Source organism: Staurois parvus, unplaced genomic scaffold (assembly GCF_062004578.1).
Source record: "Staurois parvus isolate SC_StPar_1 unplaced genomic scaffold, SC_StPar_1.0 ptg000090l, whole genome shotgun sequence".
Classification (NCBI taxonomy): domain Eukaryota; kingdom Metazoa; phylum Chordata; class Amphibia; order Anura; family Ranidae; genus Staurois; species Staurois parvus.
The window spans coordinates 19,957,770-19,977,316 of NW_028317886.1; the positions used below are offsets into that span (position 1 = coordinate 19,957,770).

At 37.0% G+C, this 19,547-nt stretch overlaps 1 protein-coding gene across 2 annotated transcripts in view; it reads left to right on the plus strand.

Moving 5' to 3' along the window:
• Positions 1 to 19,547, plus strand: part of LRBA (LPS responsive beige-like anchor protein) — a 970,380-nt gene that overhangs the window by 901,444 nt on the left and 49,389 nt on the right. For both annotated transcript variants that reach the window (XM_089670467.1, XM_089670468.1), the window contains exons 51-52: positions 423 to 578; positions 4,120 to 4,287. In XM_089670467.1, the coding sequence (XP_089526593.1) occupies positions 423 to 578; positions 4,120 to 4,287 (324 nt within the window). The remainder of the gene's footprint in view (positions 1 to 422; positions 579 to 4,119; positions 4,288 to 19,547) is intronic.

A 19,547-nucleotide genomic window follows, 5' to 3' on the forward strand; every position in this document is an offset into this window, starting at 1 on the left:
TATTACCAATAGCGTGGTTTGAAGAGTGGGTGGAATTGTGTGTAGAGGAAGGATTAGAATAGTCTTCTGTTACAGCTTCTGACCTGCACTGGAACCATTTCTGTCCTTTTCTTGCAGTATATTTATCAGCAATGTGAAGCAACCCTGTTTAGTGGTGCCCACATAATGTTGCAAGACACACCATGCAAATAATTCACTCTATATCAGCTTAATTGGGAGTGATTCTCTCTCTGCCTTTTATAGCTTCAAAGCCTGACTTGTATAGATGATGTGAATGCATATTACCTGTCAAGAAGGCCATGTGCTGCATATCGGATAGGGTTGCCCTGCATGTTATAGATTGTATGGTTTAGAAAGTAAAATGATGTCACAATATCAAGTGTGTTAATATATTTTCTGTGTTTTATTTCTAATCTCTATAGCAAACAACACAGGAATGCACAGGCGACAAATCTCTGACCTTTTAGACCAAAGCATCCAGGTGCATTCTCAGTGTTTTGTCATAACAGCAGACAACCGGTTCATTTTAGTCTGTGGCTTTTGGGACAAAAGTTTTCGTGTTTATTCTACTGACACGGGTGAGTTTGGTTTACATTGAGATTTACCTCCCTGTACAAAATTAATAAGTGTGCATAGATTGTTAATCTTGACCAAACTGGATGGGTGAACTGTGCCATCTGAGTCCACCACTGAGGAATAAATATGTATTTTTCTTACCATAGAAAATTACGTTCTGTGGGATGTGGTTTTTAAAAAAATGTTATGCATTTTAAAGATTGTATACAGTATATTATGTGGTGTAATAAGAATTAATTGAAACTGTATGTTTTTAAAAAAAAGGACTCTCAAAAAAAAGCCCATCTTACCTGTTTTAATTTTTCATGACGTTGCTCTTTTACCACACCAGTGCTGGGCTACATTGCTTATCACAGTCACAACAAGGTCTTACAAAATATTCTTGTTTTCAGCAGTGCCAGTCTACAACATTGCCCTGTGTTGGTGAGTGCTAAAAGCAATAGGGAAATTATCACAGTGTTTTGGAAGGTTAGTTGTAAAAAGCAGGACAAAAAGCAGAAACTGCACTGCACTGCAACGTGTGCTAAAAAAGCAATGCATTATAATATTGCATTACCAGCATGTATGTGTTATGTGCACATAAATGAGCAATGGTGTGAGCAAGCCCTTGCGGGGTGTGTAAAAAAAAAAAAAAAAATGTTTTTCCCTGCAATTCTTCGAAAGTACATTTTATGCAGTTGGCAAAGTCCCAGATAGCTACCCTAAAATATAACACTTCTGATTAAAGGATATCACATAGGGGTGATTTTTATGTGACTTAACAAAATAGTACAGCTGAAAGTGAAGGTTTGTATTTTACCCTAAGACAGCTTTATTTCTTGTTCGACAATACGAGGCAACACACGAAGAAAAAACATAAGCATAACAGCATGCATAACACTCAGATCAATTCAAGTTGGCGATCACTAAAGCTACAAATGATTTTGTGTTCGTGCAGTCAACACAAATGTAGCTCAGTTCAAGAGGCATCTTTGTTTTCTGGCCATTTCTATGGTTATTTTTAAAGAAAAAATATATTTAAGGTATTTTTAATAACAGATTACTAAATGAAGGCCCCATATATGTATATAAAAGGACCTGTAAAAATTTCCCACTGTCCACCATAATATCAACATTTGGCCTGGTCCTAAAGGTTTGATTACCCCAGGATATGAATGGGTTAAAATGGTACCTAACTTTTACTCACCCATCCCCATTGTATTTTTTTTTTCCATCTTTAGAGTGAATCGTGTTGTCTTGCTGCGATGTACTGTTTGGGTGCCATACAGCAGGTTTTGTGCTGCCATCATGGTCCTCTTAAGGGCTGAGCCTGATCCACGGCAGCTCTGGAAGCTGATCTTACAGCCTCCTGGGAGGTGTTATGTAAGTGTCCCAGGAAGCTGCAGGATCAGTGACATATTATTCTGGCATAGGGCTAGGATGGTGCCAGGGGGTGTGGCCAAAAAAAATAGAAAAAAAAAAAGTTTAATTCTTCAATTCTGCTTGGGGAAGGGGGTAAGTTAAAACCAAACTAGCTCCTATCTGGGAGTTAAAGGAGAAGTATGGGCTGATTTAAAAAAAAAATTTATTCTTGCCTAGGTGGATGCAGCATCAGTCCGATGCTGCATCTGTCCCCCACTGGCTCTGTACAGAGAACTGAGTGATCAAAGACTGTGGTCATTCAGTTCTCCCCCTCTGCTCTGAGCAGAGAGCAGGGACTGTCCGTCTCTGCCCCTCTGCCACCCCAGTGTTCACTGGACCGCTGGGCTGTGGAGGGGGCAGGAGGGGCTGGCTCAGGCTTTTGACAGATCACTGAAAGGGTTCTGGGTGAATTCCAACCATATGGTCAGGATCTTTTCAGAGCCTGGACTGGCTCTGTGACATCAGCCGACAGCGAGCTTCAGACTGCTGTCAGCTGACAACTGGTCACAGACGTGCGAAACTAACTGCACTCCTGTGATCCATAGGGGAAGTATAGCCAGAACAGCTTTGATTTTACTTCTCCTTTAAGTTCTGGTTTACAGACTTTAAAGGCTAGTATGTGCAGTCAGAGACGGTCAGACTATGCTGTTATTTTTCCATACAGATCAGTGTGACAGCACTACAAAATACTGCTAAATGCATCTCAAACTACCCTGTATACTAGTATCAAAAATATTTTTCTTTTTTTTTTTTTTTCTCATTGTGTGTATGTGAATTTTTTGAATGTGTTTAAAAAATTACAAATGTTCCATCCTAGCATAGCAATACTTTGGAAATATGGTTTTGGTTGCAAATTTTACTTGCTTGGCTAAATGCAGTCTTACAAAAGTGCCAGATATGTTTTGAAGTCCCTTACCATATTCATCTCGACATGTGCGACACAGGATTAACACGTCTGTGAAAGCTGTTAGAAGAGAAACTCTACCGTGTGTTTCTGATTGTTTAATGGCCCCAGCTCTTTCAAAATTCCAGGGTTTTTTCCCTTCCTCCACAGTTTGGTTGAAGCCATACACATTTTACCCTCTTGTGACAGTCTGCATCCTCAGAGATCACTTAAGAGTGTGGAGAATATACTTTTGCTCTGTCTGTCTGTGAGCCCTAGGAACAGGGCAAACACATGCACAATCCTTGTAATGTATAGCAGTTCAGTGCAATAAGTGTTCTACTCGATTATATTCTATCACTTCTGGATGAAGGGGCCCTTTTCTTTTTAGCATTCCTTGTTTTGTTTTTATACTTGTAACAGGAAATTCTTGTGGCATAAATCATTTTTTTTTTCTTAACGGGGCGAATACTGAAAAGGCATCATAAACCCTCTCCTGGCAGGGGGAATTATTTTCAGGCGGCCTTTTATATCCCGCAGTGCTAAGTGCCTGCGTCTGTTTTCCTTTTTCTCCTTTATTTCGTTTTATTTGCAACAGCGCTGTCAAATAAAACTGCATAACTAGAAAATGTGTTCTGTCAAAAAAGGGGAAATCCCAGTGCTTGAGTTAATGCAATATTTTCTGTATTGGCATAAGTGCTTGTCCAATAGAAAAGAAATACTGAGGCAAAAGCAATAGTGGAGGGAATCATAGTAGCATATTTTAAATTCAAATAAATACTCTTATGCTATGAAATGGTCATTTTTTGTAAATATCACGGGGACAGCTAGAGCCACACCTGCACAGCAAAGTAAATATTTGACCTGCTATGTACCTTTGTTGTGAAGAGTATTGCTCCTTTGTTGTTGTTTGAGGCTGCAATAACCTGACCACTGGCATCAGTTGTCTATGGGATAATAGGATGAAATTAATGGATGGAAAGATTGTGGAATGGAAGGAAGGCCTGTGTTAGAAAATTTAATTCCCTGCCACATCACCTTTCAATTTGAGTATATTAGATTTTTTTGCATGAATTTGCACTTACAAAATATTTGCAAGATGACATAGCTTATGTAGCCCTGAAACTCTTCTGTATGTGTAATTTTCATCAGTGTTTTTTTTTTTTTTTGCAATGTGTCTTGATGTTAGTGAATAATTGCTTCATTTGCTATGAATTTGTTACCTTTGAATAATTTAATGAATATTATTATGATTACAGGTAAACTGACTCAGGTGGTGTTTGGACATTGGGATGTTGTGACTTGCCTGGCTCGATCAGAGTCATATATTGGTGGTGACTGTTACATCCTCTCAGGATCACGGGATGCTACGCTGCTGTTGTGGTACTGGAACGGAAAAAACAATGGCATTGGAGACAATCCAAACAGTAAGAACAATTGTAACCTTTATTCAGCAATTTAAAGCAGATCTAAACTTAAACAAGTTTTAACATTTAATGTATTTTCAGAAGTTATTTATATTTTAAATGAACTTTCAACTATCAAAAGAAAATATGGTTATTTTGTCAGGGAAGTCTTTGTTCAGACATTTCCTGTTATGGTGTAGCAACTATCTTCAAGTTGTGCTCCTGTGTTGTCACCTTGTCACATGCAGTCCTGGTGGAGACTACAAGCAACTGTGCCAAAACACATTGTGCAGATTGGTCCACCTTTGTAACAATCAAACACTATTGGTTCAGAAAAATTATGTACAGCCAATGTGTAAAAGCATGTAGACAGGAAGTGGCTGAATGAGAATCAGCACGGAGATGTTTAGATTAAAAAACAGTATTTATCTGAGATTTTCAGGTATCTATAAAAAATGTTTGCCCATAACAAGAACAGATCTTCCTTCCTGCAAACCTTGACACCATTCAAGCACATATGTTTAAAAAGACCCCTCTTCTTCTAGTGATATCATTTATACTATTTGCAATTCACTCCTAGGACAGGTCCTCAACCCCATTGTCCAATATGTTGAACACTTGATCTTGGAGGTTGTTTGGACCAGGAGAACTGGAAACATATTTGACAAACTACAGACCATTGTTCCATCAATGCTTCAGCAGGGAAATATAGCCTTAAATTTCTTATTTGTTGGTTAATGGTCCCACGTCAGGTGCCAAATATGTCCACGCAGCCTTCAACTCGTGCTTCAGAGAATATCAGACCCTGGACACTTCTAGCATATATTTTGGGAATGCCCCAAAACAAATGTATACTAATTAAGCTACATACTCTTGAGTATGGCCATCTTGAAAAATCCTAAAGAGGCCCTGTTAAACTTGAAACCTAATATACAAAACCCAAAATTTCACATTCTAAAAGTTTTATTTCACTGAAGCCAAACAGGTTCTCACTAAAACATGGTGGCCCCCCTTTTCCAAGAATGCACAGGTGAAACAAAACATGACATGGTTCCTATTGACCAAAAAATGACCATTATTCTTAATGACTCCGTGCACAAATTTTGGACCCTCTAGATCTAGCACTATCTCCTGAATTCTTTTGACTGCTTGTTGTTGGGCTTTTGATATATATTACCCCTGCAACACTTTATTTAGGCCCAGAGCAACCAGGACCCACTCCAACCTAGCATACTCTATTCTGCATAAGCACATTTCCTTTTCCTTACCTTTAAACATTAGGAATTATATAAAACTTGTGTGTTAAGTTCTTCTGTTTCATGAGCAGTGTTATTTCCTAACTATGGGTTTAGTTGATATATGTCCTAAGGCTACGCATTTGTGTTAGCTGGAGTTCGGGCCTTTCAGTTGCACTGTACTATATTTTTTAAACTCCTGGAAGTGTAATGGTTGTGCTACAGTATATTTATTAAAAACGTCTTGAAACAGAATAATAGTGGTATAGAATGGCATGTCGTCAATATTAGTGAAAAAGAAAATCTGTGGGAGTTGCTTATGACACACAATGCTTGATCAAACTTAATGTTGTCCAGTCAGGGTTTACAAATTCTTTATTTTTATCACCATGCTCGCAGATAGGTGTAACTATGCTGATAGGATTTAACAAAGCCTGAAACAAGAAATTGTATGCATGTAATACATTTCATTCTAGTTTCATACATGTGTTAACATTTTAACATCCTGTTCAGTTTTTGCTTTTTTTTTTTTTTATGGTTTCCTTCACTTGTTAGTGAGTCGCTGGACTACAACAGAACTCCCGATGTGCACATCTTTAACCCATGTTAGTAATTTACTCAGTGGGGAAGCAAAGTGAAGAATAGCAGCTACCAAGCAAACAAAATGCTAGCTAGCTGTGGTTAAACCTGAAATATAATAGTTTTACTGGGTATGTTGTTAAATTACTCCCCAGTCACAGTGCAAGTTCCTCTTTTCCAAAATTCAGTTGTGGAGAGGACTGCTGCTGCCTTAGTGGAAGCAGCAGCCTCTCTGTAGTTGTCCAATAACCCCTGCTGAGTCACACCTAGAGCTCAACAATTAGAGCGTGTGAGCATTGCTGATTGCTGTGCTCTGGCTATGACTGAGAGGGGTTTCCATCAAACTGCTACAGAGAGGCTACTCAGAAAACATTCCTCTCTGCAGCTGACCCCTGGTGGAAAGTAGTTTGCACTGTGCTTTGCTGCTGTATGTGCACAGGTTTTTCTACTTGACTGTATGGTGTTGACAAAATAAAAGATGGCAACAATAATTAGGCTAGATACATTGGAAACAGCCATATAAAAGAGAATCAAAAGATAGAAAATGTGTTGTGTGGTATGTTGCCAAAATTAACAATAAGCAATTTTTTTGCAGTGTCCCAATGTGCAGGTTGATGCATCAGTCCCAGGAAAGGAGATATGTCCATTCATTAGACCAGAGGATCTTTAAAACCTTTGTTGTAACTTGTTTTCTGAATGGGACATAATAGGCAGTGATGAAGGAGGAAAGCACTGAACTGCTAACAAGCAATTCAGCTGGTGATTTAAAAGATGTCATAAGGAGGTTCACTTTTGTCTTTTTTAAATGATAACTGATAATTGCACTTTCACTGCAGATCCCATCACAGTCTCTAGAGCCTGAATAAAAAAAAAACTAAATGGCAGTTTGCAGTTTATCTGAAATTATGTGTTTTCTTCTTTCTGCAACAAGCTGCAAGCAGTAACTAATAGGAGGCAGGGTGGACTTTGCTTTAGACTGAATGGCTAGCTCTTCTCTTGTTTAGAGCTCTATGTAGAGGCATTGGGCAAGTTTTTTTCTCAAGCACAACAGACAGTACATAGAACTGGGCACCTGTAGGCCACAGTGAGAGGAACACACTCATTGATTCAAATAGGGTACAGACTCCTTGTACAGGCTGCAGGGTCTAGGGCAGCTAAGGCCGTTTCAGTGCATCCTTAAATGCTGTGGTAGATATCTATTACTGGAGAAGTTTTGGTCTCTAAGTTAGAAATTATGAAAATTTTCTCTGTATTCTGAGCTGCCAAGGGACAAGTGTAAGCATCTGAGAGCCACCCTCAGTTGAAAAGCGCGTGATATTGACTAGAAAAAACCGGCTACAAAGAGAGAGCATTCCAGGACTACCCAAGCAGTCCCACTCCACCCATATCCTTACGTTTTTGGATAGAGTAGGGATGTTTTAGAACTTGTGTCAGACATTAAATGCTCTCTCTGTCTCCAGAGAGGAAATTTATTTTCCCATTCTCTTCTGTAACCTGGACAGGGAGTGAGATGGAATCTCCTTGATGGGACAGAAATAACATTACAATTCTAACAAAGTTTCTAAGTCTTTGTTACCTTAACTGCAAATGTTTATTTTATTGCTGGGGATTTCTGCTCCAGTCTGTTCTGATTTATACCTGTGAAATAGATGCTTGAGAAAAAAAGTTCTGTTTCTCACACTGTGGAAAAGCAACAAAAAAAAGTTTGGCAGAATGTGTCCCTAAGCAAAAAATGTTTTTGGATAGCATGGGGAATGGACAGATAGACAATGTTTTGATTTCTGTCCCTGTTGGGTAGTTTCACCCCTCTATTTGTATTGGTGACCTTTGTCACTGAGACAGAAAGTGAGGGGAAATGCAACATTTTACAGTTTTCACCAGAACATGATCTCTGAATGAGGGAGAGTCTGGTGAGTTACAGTATTCTTTACAGTATTCATTCCCCATTCAGAGACATGCAGCGTACAGTGTGATACAATTTTTCCCAAAGGAGGAGGCAGCAGGTCCCCATCAGGAGCTTGTTCAAAGGAAACACAGAATTATTAATCATCACAGTGTGGGCGTTCAGCAGGAAGAGGACAAGTCATCCCCGCACAATAGATTTCTACAGGATCCAGCTGCCTGCACTTCGTGGGACATACTTAAGTTAGGTCACTAAAGCTATAGAGTAGGGGTCTCCAAAAATTCTAAACAAAGGGCCAGTTTACTGACCTTAAGACTTTAGGGGGGCAAGGCTGTGGCCATTGGGAGTAGAAAATGTCCTGGCATCAATGGGAGTCAATGCCACATTGTTGTGCCATTGGGAGGAATTGTGCCCTATTAGCGTCATTGTGAGGAATTGTGCCCCATTGTTGGTGTCATTGTGTCCCATTGTTCGTGTCATTGGAAGGAACTCTGCCCCATCATTGGTGTCATTGTGAAGAATTGTGCCCCTTCGTTTGTGTCAGTGGGGGGAATTATGTCCCGTTATTGGTATCAGTGGATGAAATATTGCCCCAAGGGAGACAAGCAAGGAAAGGGCCACAGTTTGGAGACCACTGCTATAGGAGAAGCAAGGGAAGGAGAAAAGAGCGAGGAGGAAAGAAAAAAAAAAAGGAAGATGAAAAAGTAAGTTTGGGTGGTAGAAAAGGAGCACAAAAGGAGAAGGAATTCTGAATATGTTCTTTGTGTTGAGTTAGAAGGGAGCAGTCAGAATCCACAGGCAGAAAGTTGGTGTTTCAAAGGTCTCAAATACTTGGAATTTGTTTGTTTTTTTTCCCCCTTTGTATGGCAGTAAATTTGTCATAAATCACATAGTGATGCATTAAGGATATTATTTCATCCAGTGGCATAGTAGGTTTCTTTAATGCAATCATCTGACCGCTGTAAATATCTAGGGGAATTGGACAATTTTTTTAATGCAATTAGGGGGCTTTTTTTTTTTTGAGGGCAGTTGTCCATTGCGAAAGGGTGGCACTGTAAGGCTTCCCATACATTAGTCAGTTTTTTTTTTTTAATTCAACCAGCGGTTTGAAGGAAAAATACTGGCCCGATTGCCCCATCTACACATTCAAGGTGGATGGGGGAATTCTCCCCACTGAGGTATTGTGTTCTGAGAACGAAGAGACTTCCTCAATGCCTGACGCAGTCAACAAACTAACTACCCTCAGTCTAACTAACTACCCTCAGTCCTATTTTTACTGCCATTTGTTAAAAGTAATAAAATATCCAAATGGTATAAAATGATGTAAGTTGCACCAAAGGTTAGATCCCTTAAAGTGTCCCTATGCTCAAAAGGCAAACTAAAGCTGCATAACAGTCTTGGTGAGACTGGTAAAGAGTAATAAAAAGCAGAATACTTTCTTTCCTGGAGACTATATTGTCCATGTGAACAAATACCTAGACAATTTTGTTACTTGAGCTTTGTAGAAGGAGTTAAGCCAAACATTCTAACCCTCTAATTCAGTAAAATCACATGATCACATTCTTAGGCTTCTTGGTATTTGAGTGGCTCCAGGAAAGGTTTGTGTTTTAGTCTTTTTATACATCTATTCCTGCGTGACTGTTAGAATACCTGTACATTAACATTTGAGAATAGGTCAACTTCAAATCATCTTGTACCCATATATTACTTACACATACAAATTCTGTTTTTTGTTTTTTTTTTTATTTATAGCCGTGCTTTTAAATATTTCAACATATTCCTCCGTGTTTATTATTTATTTTTAAGGGAGGCTTGCAACTTCAAGCATAAATTATTGCCAACAAATAACCTCTCATTTCTGCTTTTGCTTGATTCCTCCTACATTAAGCTGCTTTACAAATATTTTGGAGTATGATGGATAATTCACTTAAAGGTGATCTTCAGAGGAAGAACAAACATTTTTTTCTTGGTAGTGCCTGCCTTAGTATATCATCACCCTCCTCTTATTGTCTGTCTGGATAATAAGAGTTCCAAATCTCTGAAGTCTTCCTTTGTTTATATTCACATTATAAAAGACAGCTAGGTTATTTCACAAACTGTGCTATCTCATAATATTGTTTTTATTTTTGGGGGGTGTTTTTTTTAGCTTTTGTGTAGTAACTTTTTACTACAGATTTACATAGATATCTGGTTTACTTTGTTTAACTCTCACTGTCATGTTACTTTGTTCCTTCATTTTGATGTTTGATATGTCTACTGTGTATTTACTAGTGCTATACGTTCTTCAAATGACACCTTAGCAAAGTTTAAAACCTTCTGTCTGCTAAAGCTTGTATTTACAGTATAAATAGCTTATACAAATATATGAAACAAGTTCAAGCTGGCAATTTAAATATGGGGTGGGATGTATATAAAACATATTCATGCCAATGATTATGCTAATTGTAGATAGCATAATGCAGGCTAATCCTATACAAATTGGGCGATAGGTGCACATTTGTTGTAGAGAAATGTAATAATTGTATACACTAAAAAATTACTAACTACCTCCAAATGCATGCTTCAGTCAAACTTGCTATTGGTTGTAGTTCTTGGAAATCTCTTAACAGTTAATCATGTACTTTATACTCTAAGTTAATTGGGAAACCGTGTTGTTCAGATGTTGCTAGACTGGGAGTTGATTTGCTCATGGCTTGAAAAAATTATCTAGCTTGCCAATGAGAAATTACAACAGTCCGTTCCTTCCTTTTATTATTATAAACCAAGCAATTGCTAAAAGGAAAGCTATTTGTGCTTTCATGTATGCTGGTGGGAAACACAAAGTTTGGACATTTTAGTACAGGTAAAGGTTATGAAACGTTGGACAGCTGCTGTTGTATGTCAGTAGACTGATATACAAGAGTAAGCATAGTAGCATTTTATATGATTTAGTCCAGCCATACACAAATAGATCTCTTATTTATCTAGAAAGTTTACCATTGCTGTTCACCTACAACTTTTGTAACTTCCAACTGATATGCTCTTTTTAATCTAAAAATAAATATATATATATATATATATATATATATATATATATATAACACTGCAAACATTTCACTTTTCATCACATTTAAGTACATTTTATCCCTCCATTTTCTTTTTCCATTTTATGAATTTTGTGGAACCCACTGTATAGCTTAAACAACTTGTGCTGCAGTGTATTTATCTCAACTCTTAAAATATACTTATTGAAATCACTCTTATTCATTTTATAATCATCTATATAAAACATAATCATGAATACTTCACCCTTTTCCTGATGCTCATCTGCTTTTACAATGCTTTCTAATGATGAGCAGCATGACTGGCCAAATTCTAATAGTACCAAATGCAGTCCACTCTAAGTTTATATTATGCATGTTATCAAACCTGGTTTATGAAGTTTTACACGTGTGTTGTATGTAAGAATCACACATGCAAGGTATATAGCTCTCAAGGTTTGTAATTGCAGTAAATGCAATGGCAGATGTATACAATATTCTTCATATGGGACCTAAAGTTATATTTTAATAATATAATTTTTTATACAGATTTGTTGCTATTATCTTTTAGACATTTGCAGTGAATATTTAGTATTAGTTATTTTTCTCTGGAATAATATAAGGAAACTTTTCCTTTGTGTATAGACAATAAGTCCAATAATGCAGGTTACCAGCCATAGTATTTGTTGTAAAATAACAATTTTGCATCTAGTGAACGGTAGAAGTAGAATGTTGCTTTTGAATTAAATTAAAATGATTAAAAAAGTTTATTATAAAAAGAATATTGTGCTGGAGCAGATTGATCCCATAGCCTTGTAAAACACAATAATTGTCCAATACAGCAGATTAGACTGATTTCATTATTTCTGGAATAATAGAAAATCTTGAATGCAGATCATTATGAATTTACATGTATGTTTGGTAGTGCTGTTGCATATACCGGTATATATATTAACTTCCATTCCACAAGCTAGTAAAGTTATCTTTTCATTTCTGTTTTATTTAAATGTTCAGTCATGCTTGATAGTTTGTCACTAGATTGTATGTTTTTGTTTTTAACAAAGCAGGCTAAACACAACAGTGGCTAAGTATTGAAGTAAAGTTGAATTGTGTAGTCAACATAGTAATAGTCATTTTTTTTTCTTTTTACAAATGACACGTAAGGCTTACACATTACTGTGTTATATCCCCTGATGAATGTTTACCATTATTGCAGTATAGCATAAGTGAATAAACTGTATACAGAAGTGTGCACATATTTGGGTTACTGTGTTTTAGTGATGTCCACACAAAAGGTATTTAAGGTTATTTGTGGTACTGTCAAGGTGTAATTGTACAGTTGACAAACTGATACTTTTCCACCTAAGAAGTGTGTGCTATTCAAACAGGCTGGGAATAATTATTGTGATGAATTCAGGCCTTCAAAATGCTGCCTGATGGATTATTTAGTTAAAATTTGTTTTGATTTGGATGGATCAATCCATCTAAATTTTGCAATCCACAGCTACTTGTGTAAAGAAAATAAATAAAGCAGCAGCTTCTCGTCACTGTGCTATAAGATATAATCAGCAGAGCAAAGGACTTTCTTCACCAATCCCTGTAAGCTGCTGCTGCTTGAGGCAAACAGCAAAACTAAGGTGTGACTTATTTCTTGCAGTAGCAGATCACATGGTTTTGAGATGAAGTCAAGGTGTTTTAGTGTGTATTTAAATTATTTATATATTTTTAATGTTCTGTTTTTTTTATATGTTCTAGCAAATATATATAGGTGTAGAAGTATACATGCACACAGTCACAGATCATTTTAGGGTATATAAAACTTTATATATATATATATATATATATATATATATAATATACTTTTTCATTTCTATCCTGCATTAAAACAAAATTAACAATAACATGAATTGGAAAACAGAATGCAATATTTATTTTAAACCACTTCACCATATAACTATATAGAACATGCCACGCTAAACAATACAGTGTTTTTTAATCAATATTTATAGTTGCAGCATAATATAAATGCAGTATCTTGGCATGGTCTGTATGCTAATTCATTCTGCATTTAAAGGATTGTTTTGTCTGATTTCAGTTCATTTTTGGCAAAGCAATGGTGCCATCTCATGGTAAACAGAGGAAGTGTTTTACAGTAGAAGATGACACAGTGGGGTTGGTTTTCTAAAGGCAAATAGGGTGTTCTCCTTGCAAGGAGAATAGCGTTTTACAAGGGACCTTAGTCTACTGTCGTCCATCATCCACTCATGTGCAAGCAAGAAAAAAATACTGTTGTTTTTTCACCACATTCAGTAAGCTAAGGAAATATTTCATTGCAAACAATCTGCTTTTTATCTGCTTGTATGTTCACTGACTGTTTCAGGAATTGAAATCAAGCACAGTAGTAGTCCCTTAACAAGGTATCTTCTATCACAAATGCATAAAGCAACTCATTTGCAGAATGGTTAGGAGCCATACCAATCATCCTCTTTGCCCCTAGATAAACTGTGAATCCAGAATTAATGGTGCATTTCACAGATACAGCCTGGTATTAAACAGCAATTTACAAAAGTACACTTTAGAATGTTGAAGTTTGAGGTGGAAATCATACCTACAGATACAGTCTGTCCTTCACACGCATTTATTGAAGAGCACTTCAGTTCATTTTAGTCCACCAGATATAACCTGGCTAGCTATAGAATAGCTGGATGTAAATAATTTTGTTAGAGTGCTCTTAAGATTGCAATGATTACGTGGTCAGACTGGATAGCTAATGCTAGCAATTATTTTAAATTATTAGTAGTACAACACTATCATTGAACTAAATTTTAATAAATTAAAAATTATGGTTGGTATCCAAATAGATGGAGGGTGTTGAGTATGCATACCTCCTTGCCAGTCTGATGCAAGCCTGTGTGTCATCCAACACCAGGGAGGCACTCTAGAGGTTTAAAATTCACGTACATAACAGTGGTGGTCAATTTACTAGATATAGAGCAAAGAAGAAAAGAAATTCCTCATTATAAGCCACCATCCCCAAAATATTACACAAAGTTTTATGGGACCTTTAAGGCATCAATAAATATAATTAAAAATATACAAAATCTTTATTTTCCATCACATTTGTAAAATTTCCACACATATAAAAGATATAATAGCTGTTTCTGAAGGTCATATGTATGGTTACATCACCATCATAAGATATTTGTTAATTACAGAATTTGTCTATCATAATGGATTATGATAGACAAATTCTGTAATTAACAAATATCTTATGATGGTGATGTAACAATATATATGACCTTCAGAAACCGCTGTTATATGTTTTGTATGTTTGGAAATTTTATAAGTTTGATGGAAAATAAAAATTCTGTATAATTTTAATTATATGTAAGCTCCCAAGACCAGGGCCCTCCTATCCCTCTTGTATTGAACTGTATTGTGTCCCGTTATATTGTAAAGCACTGAGCAAACTGTTGGCGCTATATAAATCCTGTATTATAATAATAATGTATTGATGCCTTAAATGTCCCATAAAACTGGGGGTTCTTTTCTTAAATTAACTTACTAGATATAAGTCACTGACATCACCAAAGAGTTGCACATATTATTTGTCAAATATAGTACTAGAAAGACTGTGAGCAACCAAGTCTTAAGGAAACAACTGTAATTATGCTACAGGTGTAGTTATAGATTGCAGGAGTACTTCAAGAAAAGCCAGAGACTGGGGGCATGTTACAGAGGACTGCTTGAGTTCATTTCAGCTTACAGCCTAATTTCAGCCTCCACAATTCCTATAGCAAGTTCATTACAAAAGGAAATACATAAGAAGAGAAAAGGGAATGGATAGGACAATAATACAGTGTGAAATAAATAGACCAAGCCATTTTAGTAACAAGTAAAAATATTTTTCCTTTACAGGCTCAAGTTCTGCTCTGGTAGTGCAGATATTGTGGTAGTGCAGCAGTTTTGGCCTGGTGGGTACATAGTGCCTTATGGCAGTTCTTATAGTGCTCATATGCTGCTAGAGCTGTCTGTGAAATCCTAGGCAGGATGTATCGCTGGGCCTTCGTATACTTGTCACAAGCCTGGAAACTTTAAGTAAAGCATATGATTAAAAAATGCACATTGCCTTCTTACACTCTGTAAATACAGATACTGTATATAGGCTGCCATTGTTATATGCAGCTAATGTGATGGGTCAATGAAGCCACCTATTACATGAAAGTACCTAACATTCTAGGTTTAGAGGTATGGATAGATAGAGGCTTAGATGAATGGATAGATAGATGGCTTATTGGCATAGATAGAGATTTGTGTAGATTTTTTCACCATACGCTAAGTTTGAATTACTTCCAGTTTGGGGCAGTTTAGGTTTAGGGAATTGCTTAGGTTTTGAGGCAATGTAAACACAGCCAGAAGATATAAAATATATTTTGTGTTTGTAGATAAACCAGTGTAGGTTGCCATATTGAGCTCTTTGTTTTGTTATCAGTAGGGAGTCATGCTAATGAATAAGAACTGTAGCCAAGGTTGCTGCAGATGGCACCTATTTTTATGAGCTGCAGTATAAAGCATAGTGGACAATTCTCTCCATTGCACATCAAGGATGTACACCAAGTGCTGATACCCAGGTGGTTCAAGCTATTAGGATACAATATTTTAGCATATTTTACAGCTTTTTCTTATGCGGCTTTCATGTCCAGTGCACTTGTAACCAGCGGATTTTGTATGTAGTAAGTTATACATACACTACAATGAAACATTGTTTTACAAAATGTTTACTGTGCAAAGAACACTATTTCAAAGCACCAGCCTGGCCTTAGCCGCACAGTAAGTTCCAGGGAGGATGCAATTACACAGGCACATATGGAAAGCAATGCAGAGGTTGACGCATCCAAATAAGTATTTAACCAAATTTTAAAAAAATGGAAATGCTGAGTTATACCTGAATTCGATTGCTTGGAAAGAGAATCACTTCAACAGCTGAACAATGTAAGCATCTTTGCTTAGTATCACATTTATTATTTTCTGGAAAAAAGTAATTTTGTTTTTGTTAATGTATTTTTGAGTTATGTTACAAGTGCGCTGTAATTTAAAGTAATGAGCTCCAGAACAGGTGGTCAAATAGCCTGTACTGTAATTTATCAGTTGTGATATTCTGGCCTAATTAACCAGCATTTAGTAGCTCAGTATATTTCTGCCCTGCGCTGACAGATTAATAGAAAGAATGCTTGTGCTTAAATCTCTCTCAGTCTGAGGGACAGAAAACTAGACTATTTACTGCTTTATTACTATATACCTAAAGCATTGTATTGCTGAATGTATGTCTGTTTCATATTTTTACGACTATGAAAGAGAGCTGTATACATGTATTTCCCCCCAAATAAGACTGATAGTTGAATCCTTGTTACATTTCTCTCTTTAAGGGCAGCAATACCTTGGCTGAAAATGGATTCTATATTTAAAATCTGCAGCCATTCGTGTTTGTTTTTTAAATTTATATATGTGTGTGTGTGTGTGTGTGTGTGTGTGTGTGTTTTTTGTGAGCCGGGTTAATGCATGCCATATGCTGTAAGAAACGACCGTACTTGAATGCAGCACAATTATTTACCTTGCTTAGTTGCTGAGAAAAATGAATATACCATACAAGCCTGGGGCTATGTCCGTAAACAGAGGAAAGGGTGATTTATGCCTGGGAAATGCAGTTCTGTAATTTAAACCAACCATTTTTGTACCCAGACTTTGATGCAGTCTGAGTGTATTTGAGGAGAAATTTCATACATAAATAGGAAGTGTGATGTGCCTGCAATTAGTGTTTGAATTTACACTTAGTCTAGTAAGACGGGCCCTAGGAGCAAGTGTAAATAACATCTGTAACTTAATTTATTTAACGGGATTTTGTCCTAGGACCAGGAAAATACAAAAAAAATTCTTGAGAAACAGCCCTTTTTCTTCTGGTAGTTTTTGATGCACCAGCTTTTCTGGAAGCTGATTTCATTGGTGCGTTTAAAGTAGAGCTTTAGCCAAAATGTTCTGGGCTTTTTTCAGGTTTCTATTGCCCTTCACTTCAGAAAATCCATCTTGCTCTCCATTAAGCTTACCCCATAGGAAGTGAAGGAACATTTCCCCAGTTGGAATACAGATAGCAAGAAAAATAATTAAAGTGACACTAAACAATATCTTAATTTTCCTAAATAATGCATACACCTCCACAACTTAATGGCCGTGTCATCTATTTTTAATGAAAAGCAAATGAATTGGAAGATATATAATAGGAGGCTGCAGAAGGTCTGTTGTTAAACCAAAAATGAATGTCACTTTAAGATCCTAACACTTCACAACTGTACTAAGAAGTGCTATTTGTATCCCCAGGGGCCACAACAGAATATGCGACCTTACTCAGAAAGTAGGGGGCACTTAGACAGCTCAAGCGATAAAATATTTAGTAAAACTGCAAGTAGAGGATATCCTAGCTAAACTAAATGGTTCCAATAGCAATAATGCATTTATATGTAATTGTAGATAACATTTAAAGTGTTTCTCTAATTTTGTTCCATATGCAGTACTATACTGGCTCCCTTAGTGTTGATTGGATGCCTGCAACAGTTACAGATATATTCCTGAGCACTGTGATAGTTATATACCTTATAGTCTTTTATTATGCAAGCTGCAACCCAGAGCTTAGACTCATATGCTAGTCCTTCCCTTCATGCTCCCTACACCTCCTTGTTGGCCTTAGTCAGCTGTCCTTGGAGGTCTCAGTAGCCAACAGGGAGGCATAAGGATTTAAAGATGCAGGCCAAGCTGTCATCATTCAAGTTCTGGTCATAATTTATACCAAGGCATATTTTTGTTTATTCCAGGGCTAAGTCCACCTTTTTGTCTCTCTTTCCAAACTGTCCAGGTGGCAAGTTGGTTCCCATTTGTACCATGTTACAACCTAAATACAGATGTAATACTGTTCAAAAGGTGGAGTTAGACTTTAAAAAGACACAATATGGCTCAGAATTGAAATTTTGTATTCATATTATACCTTTTCTGCAAAAAGAATGTCAGTATTCTTCACTCAGGGGCATTGCTAACAAGATACAGACTGAGGACCTAGTTACAATGGCATCCACTTGAAGACACTCCTCTTTTTCTCCAATAGAAATCATGTCAGTGTTCCACTGACACAATGGGGTTGATTTACTAAAACTGGAGAGTGAGAAATCTGGTGAAGTTCTGCATAGAAATCAATCAGCTTCCAGGTTTTTTTTCAAAGCTTAATTGAACAAGCTAAAGTTAAAAGTGAATTGGCTACCATGAACAGCTGCATTAGATTATGCGCTCTCCAGTTTTAGTAAATCAACCCCAATAGGTTAACCCTGAATGGTGAATCAGCTATGTCTTAATATTTACTATGTTTTATTATATGAGTAATGAATACTGCTAAAAGGCATTTTTACGGGCTAAAATTGATATTATTGGTTGAAAATCTTCTAGGATATTGATACTGGCAGGTTTATACATTAATTCTCTAAGTTCCTGAAATATCACAAACAATGGGAGGAATAACACACATTGGAATAGAAGACTTCTTAAAAATCAGGGAATAGGGAAAGCCTTACATTCATGATGCCATAAGGTCTCCAGGTGGGCCCTAACCCAAAAGGGCATATTCCCACCTGTGAATTATTTTTTATATTTTAGATGCACTGAGCTGCATTGTCTCTCATTTGTGTTTTTTCAAAGGAGGTCTTGGGTCAAGTTACAAAAAAAGAAAAGAAAACAGGAATGAATTCTCATCTTTGACATTTGCCCCATCATATGACCCCTTGCTCTCCTCTGCAGACTTGAAGGACACGCTGTGGCAGTGTACCGCCACTTGAGTCTAAATCCATTGTTGTATTTATGAATTTTTTGAGTGGGGCATATGGCAGTCTGTTTACCAAAAATGCACCAATCTTTCTGAATGGGATATTTTCTCCAATTCATTCAAACTGCAACATGTAACATTGTTTATAATACACAGTTCTATTGTCACAGCATACATACATTCATTTTATAATATCCACATTGTAAAAACAATACAACCAATAGTCAATCCAATATAAGTTTACTTGACATCTCCTTCCAAGTTCTGAGTGCTGCCTGTCTGCTGGCCATCTGCTGGCCAGAATTCAATTCTTTGTGGGGGTCTTCAGAAAGAAAATTCACAAACTTCAATGATGTTCATATTAATAGGAGTAGCATAGAAATTATTGAAACACATGATTAAATTAACCGCTTGCTGAACGCCCTATAGCAGAAATACTGCTGCAGGGCGGCAGCAGTGTGCAAAATCACCTGGTGACTTCCGAGGATCTCTGACTACTAACAGTCCTCCTACCTGTAAGCTCTGGCACACTGCTGTGGATGGCTGTGCACAGCCATCCACAAGCAGTGTGATTACAGTGAATCACACACATCCCATCCCCTAGTAAAACACTCCCAGCACACAGTTAACCCTTTGATTGCCGCTCATTGTAACCCCTTCCTGCCCATTAGTACAGTGTCAGTGCT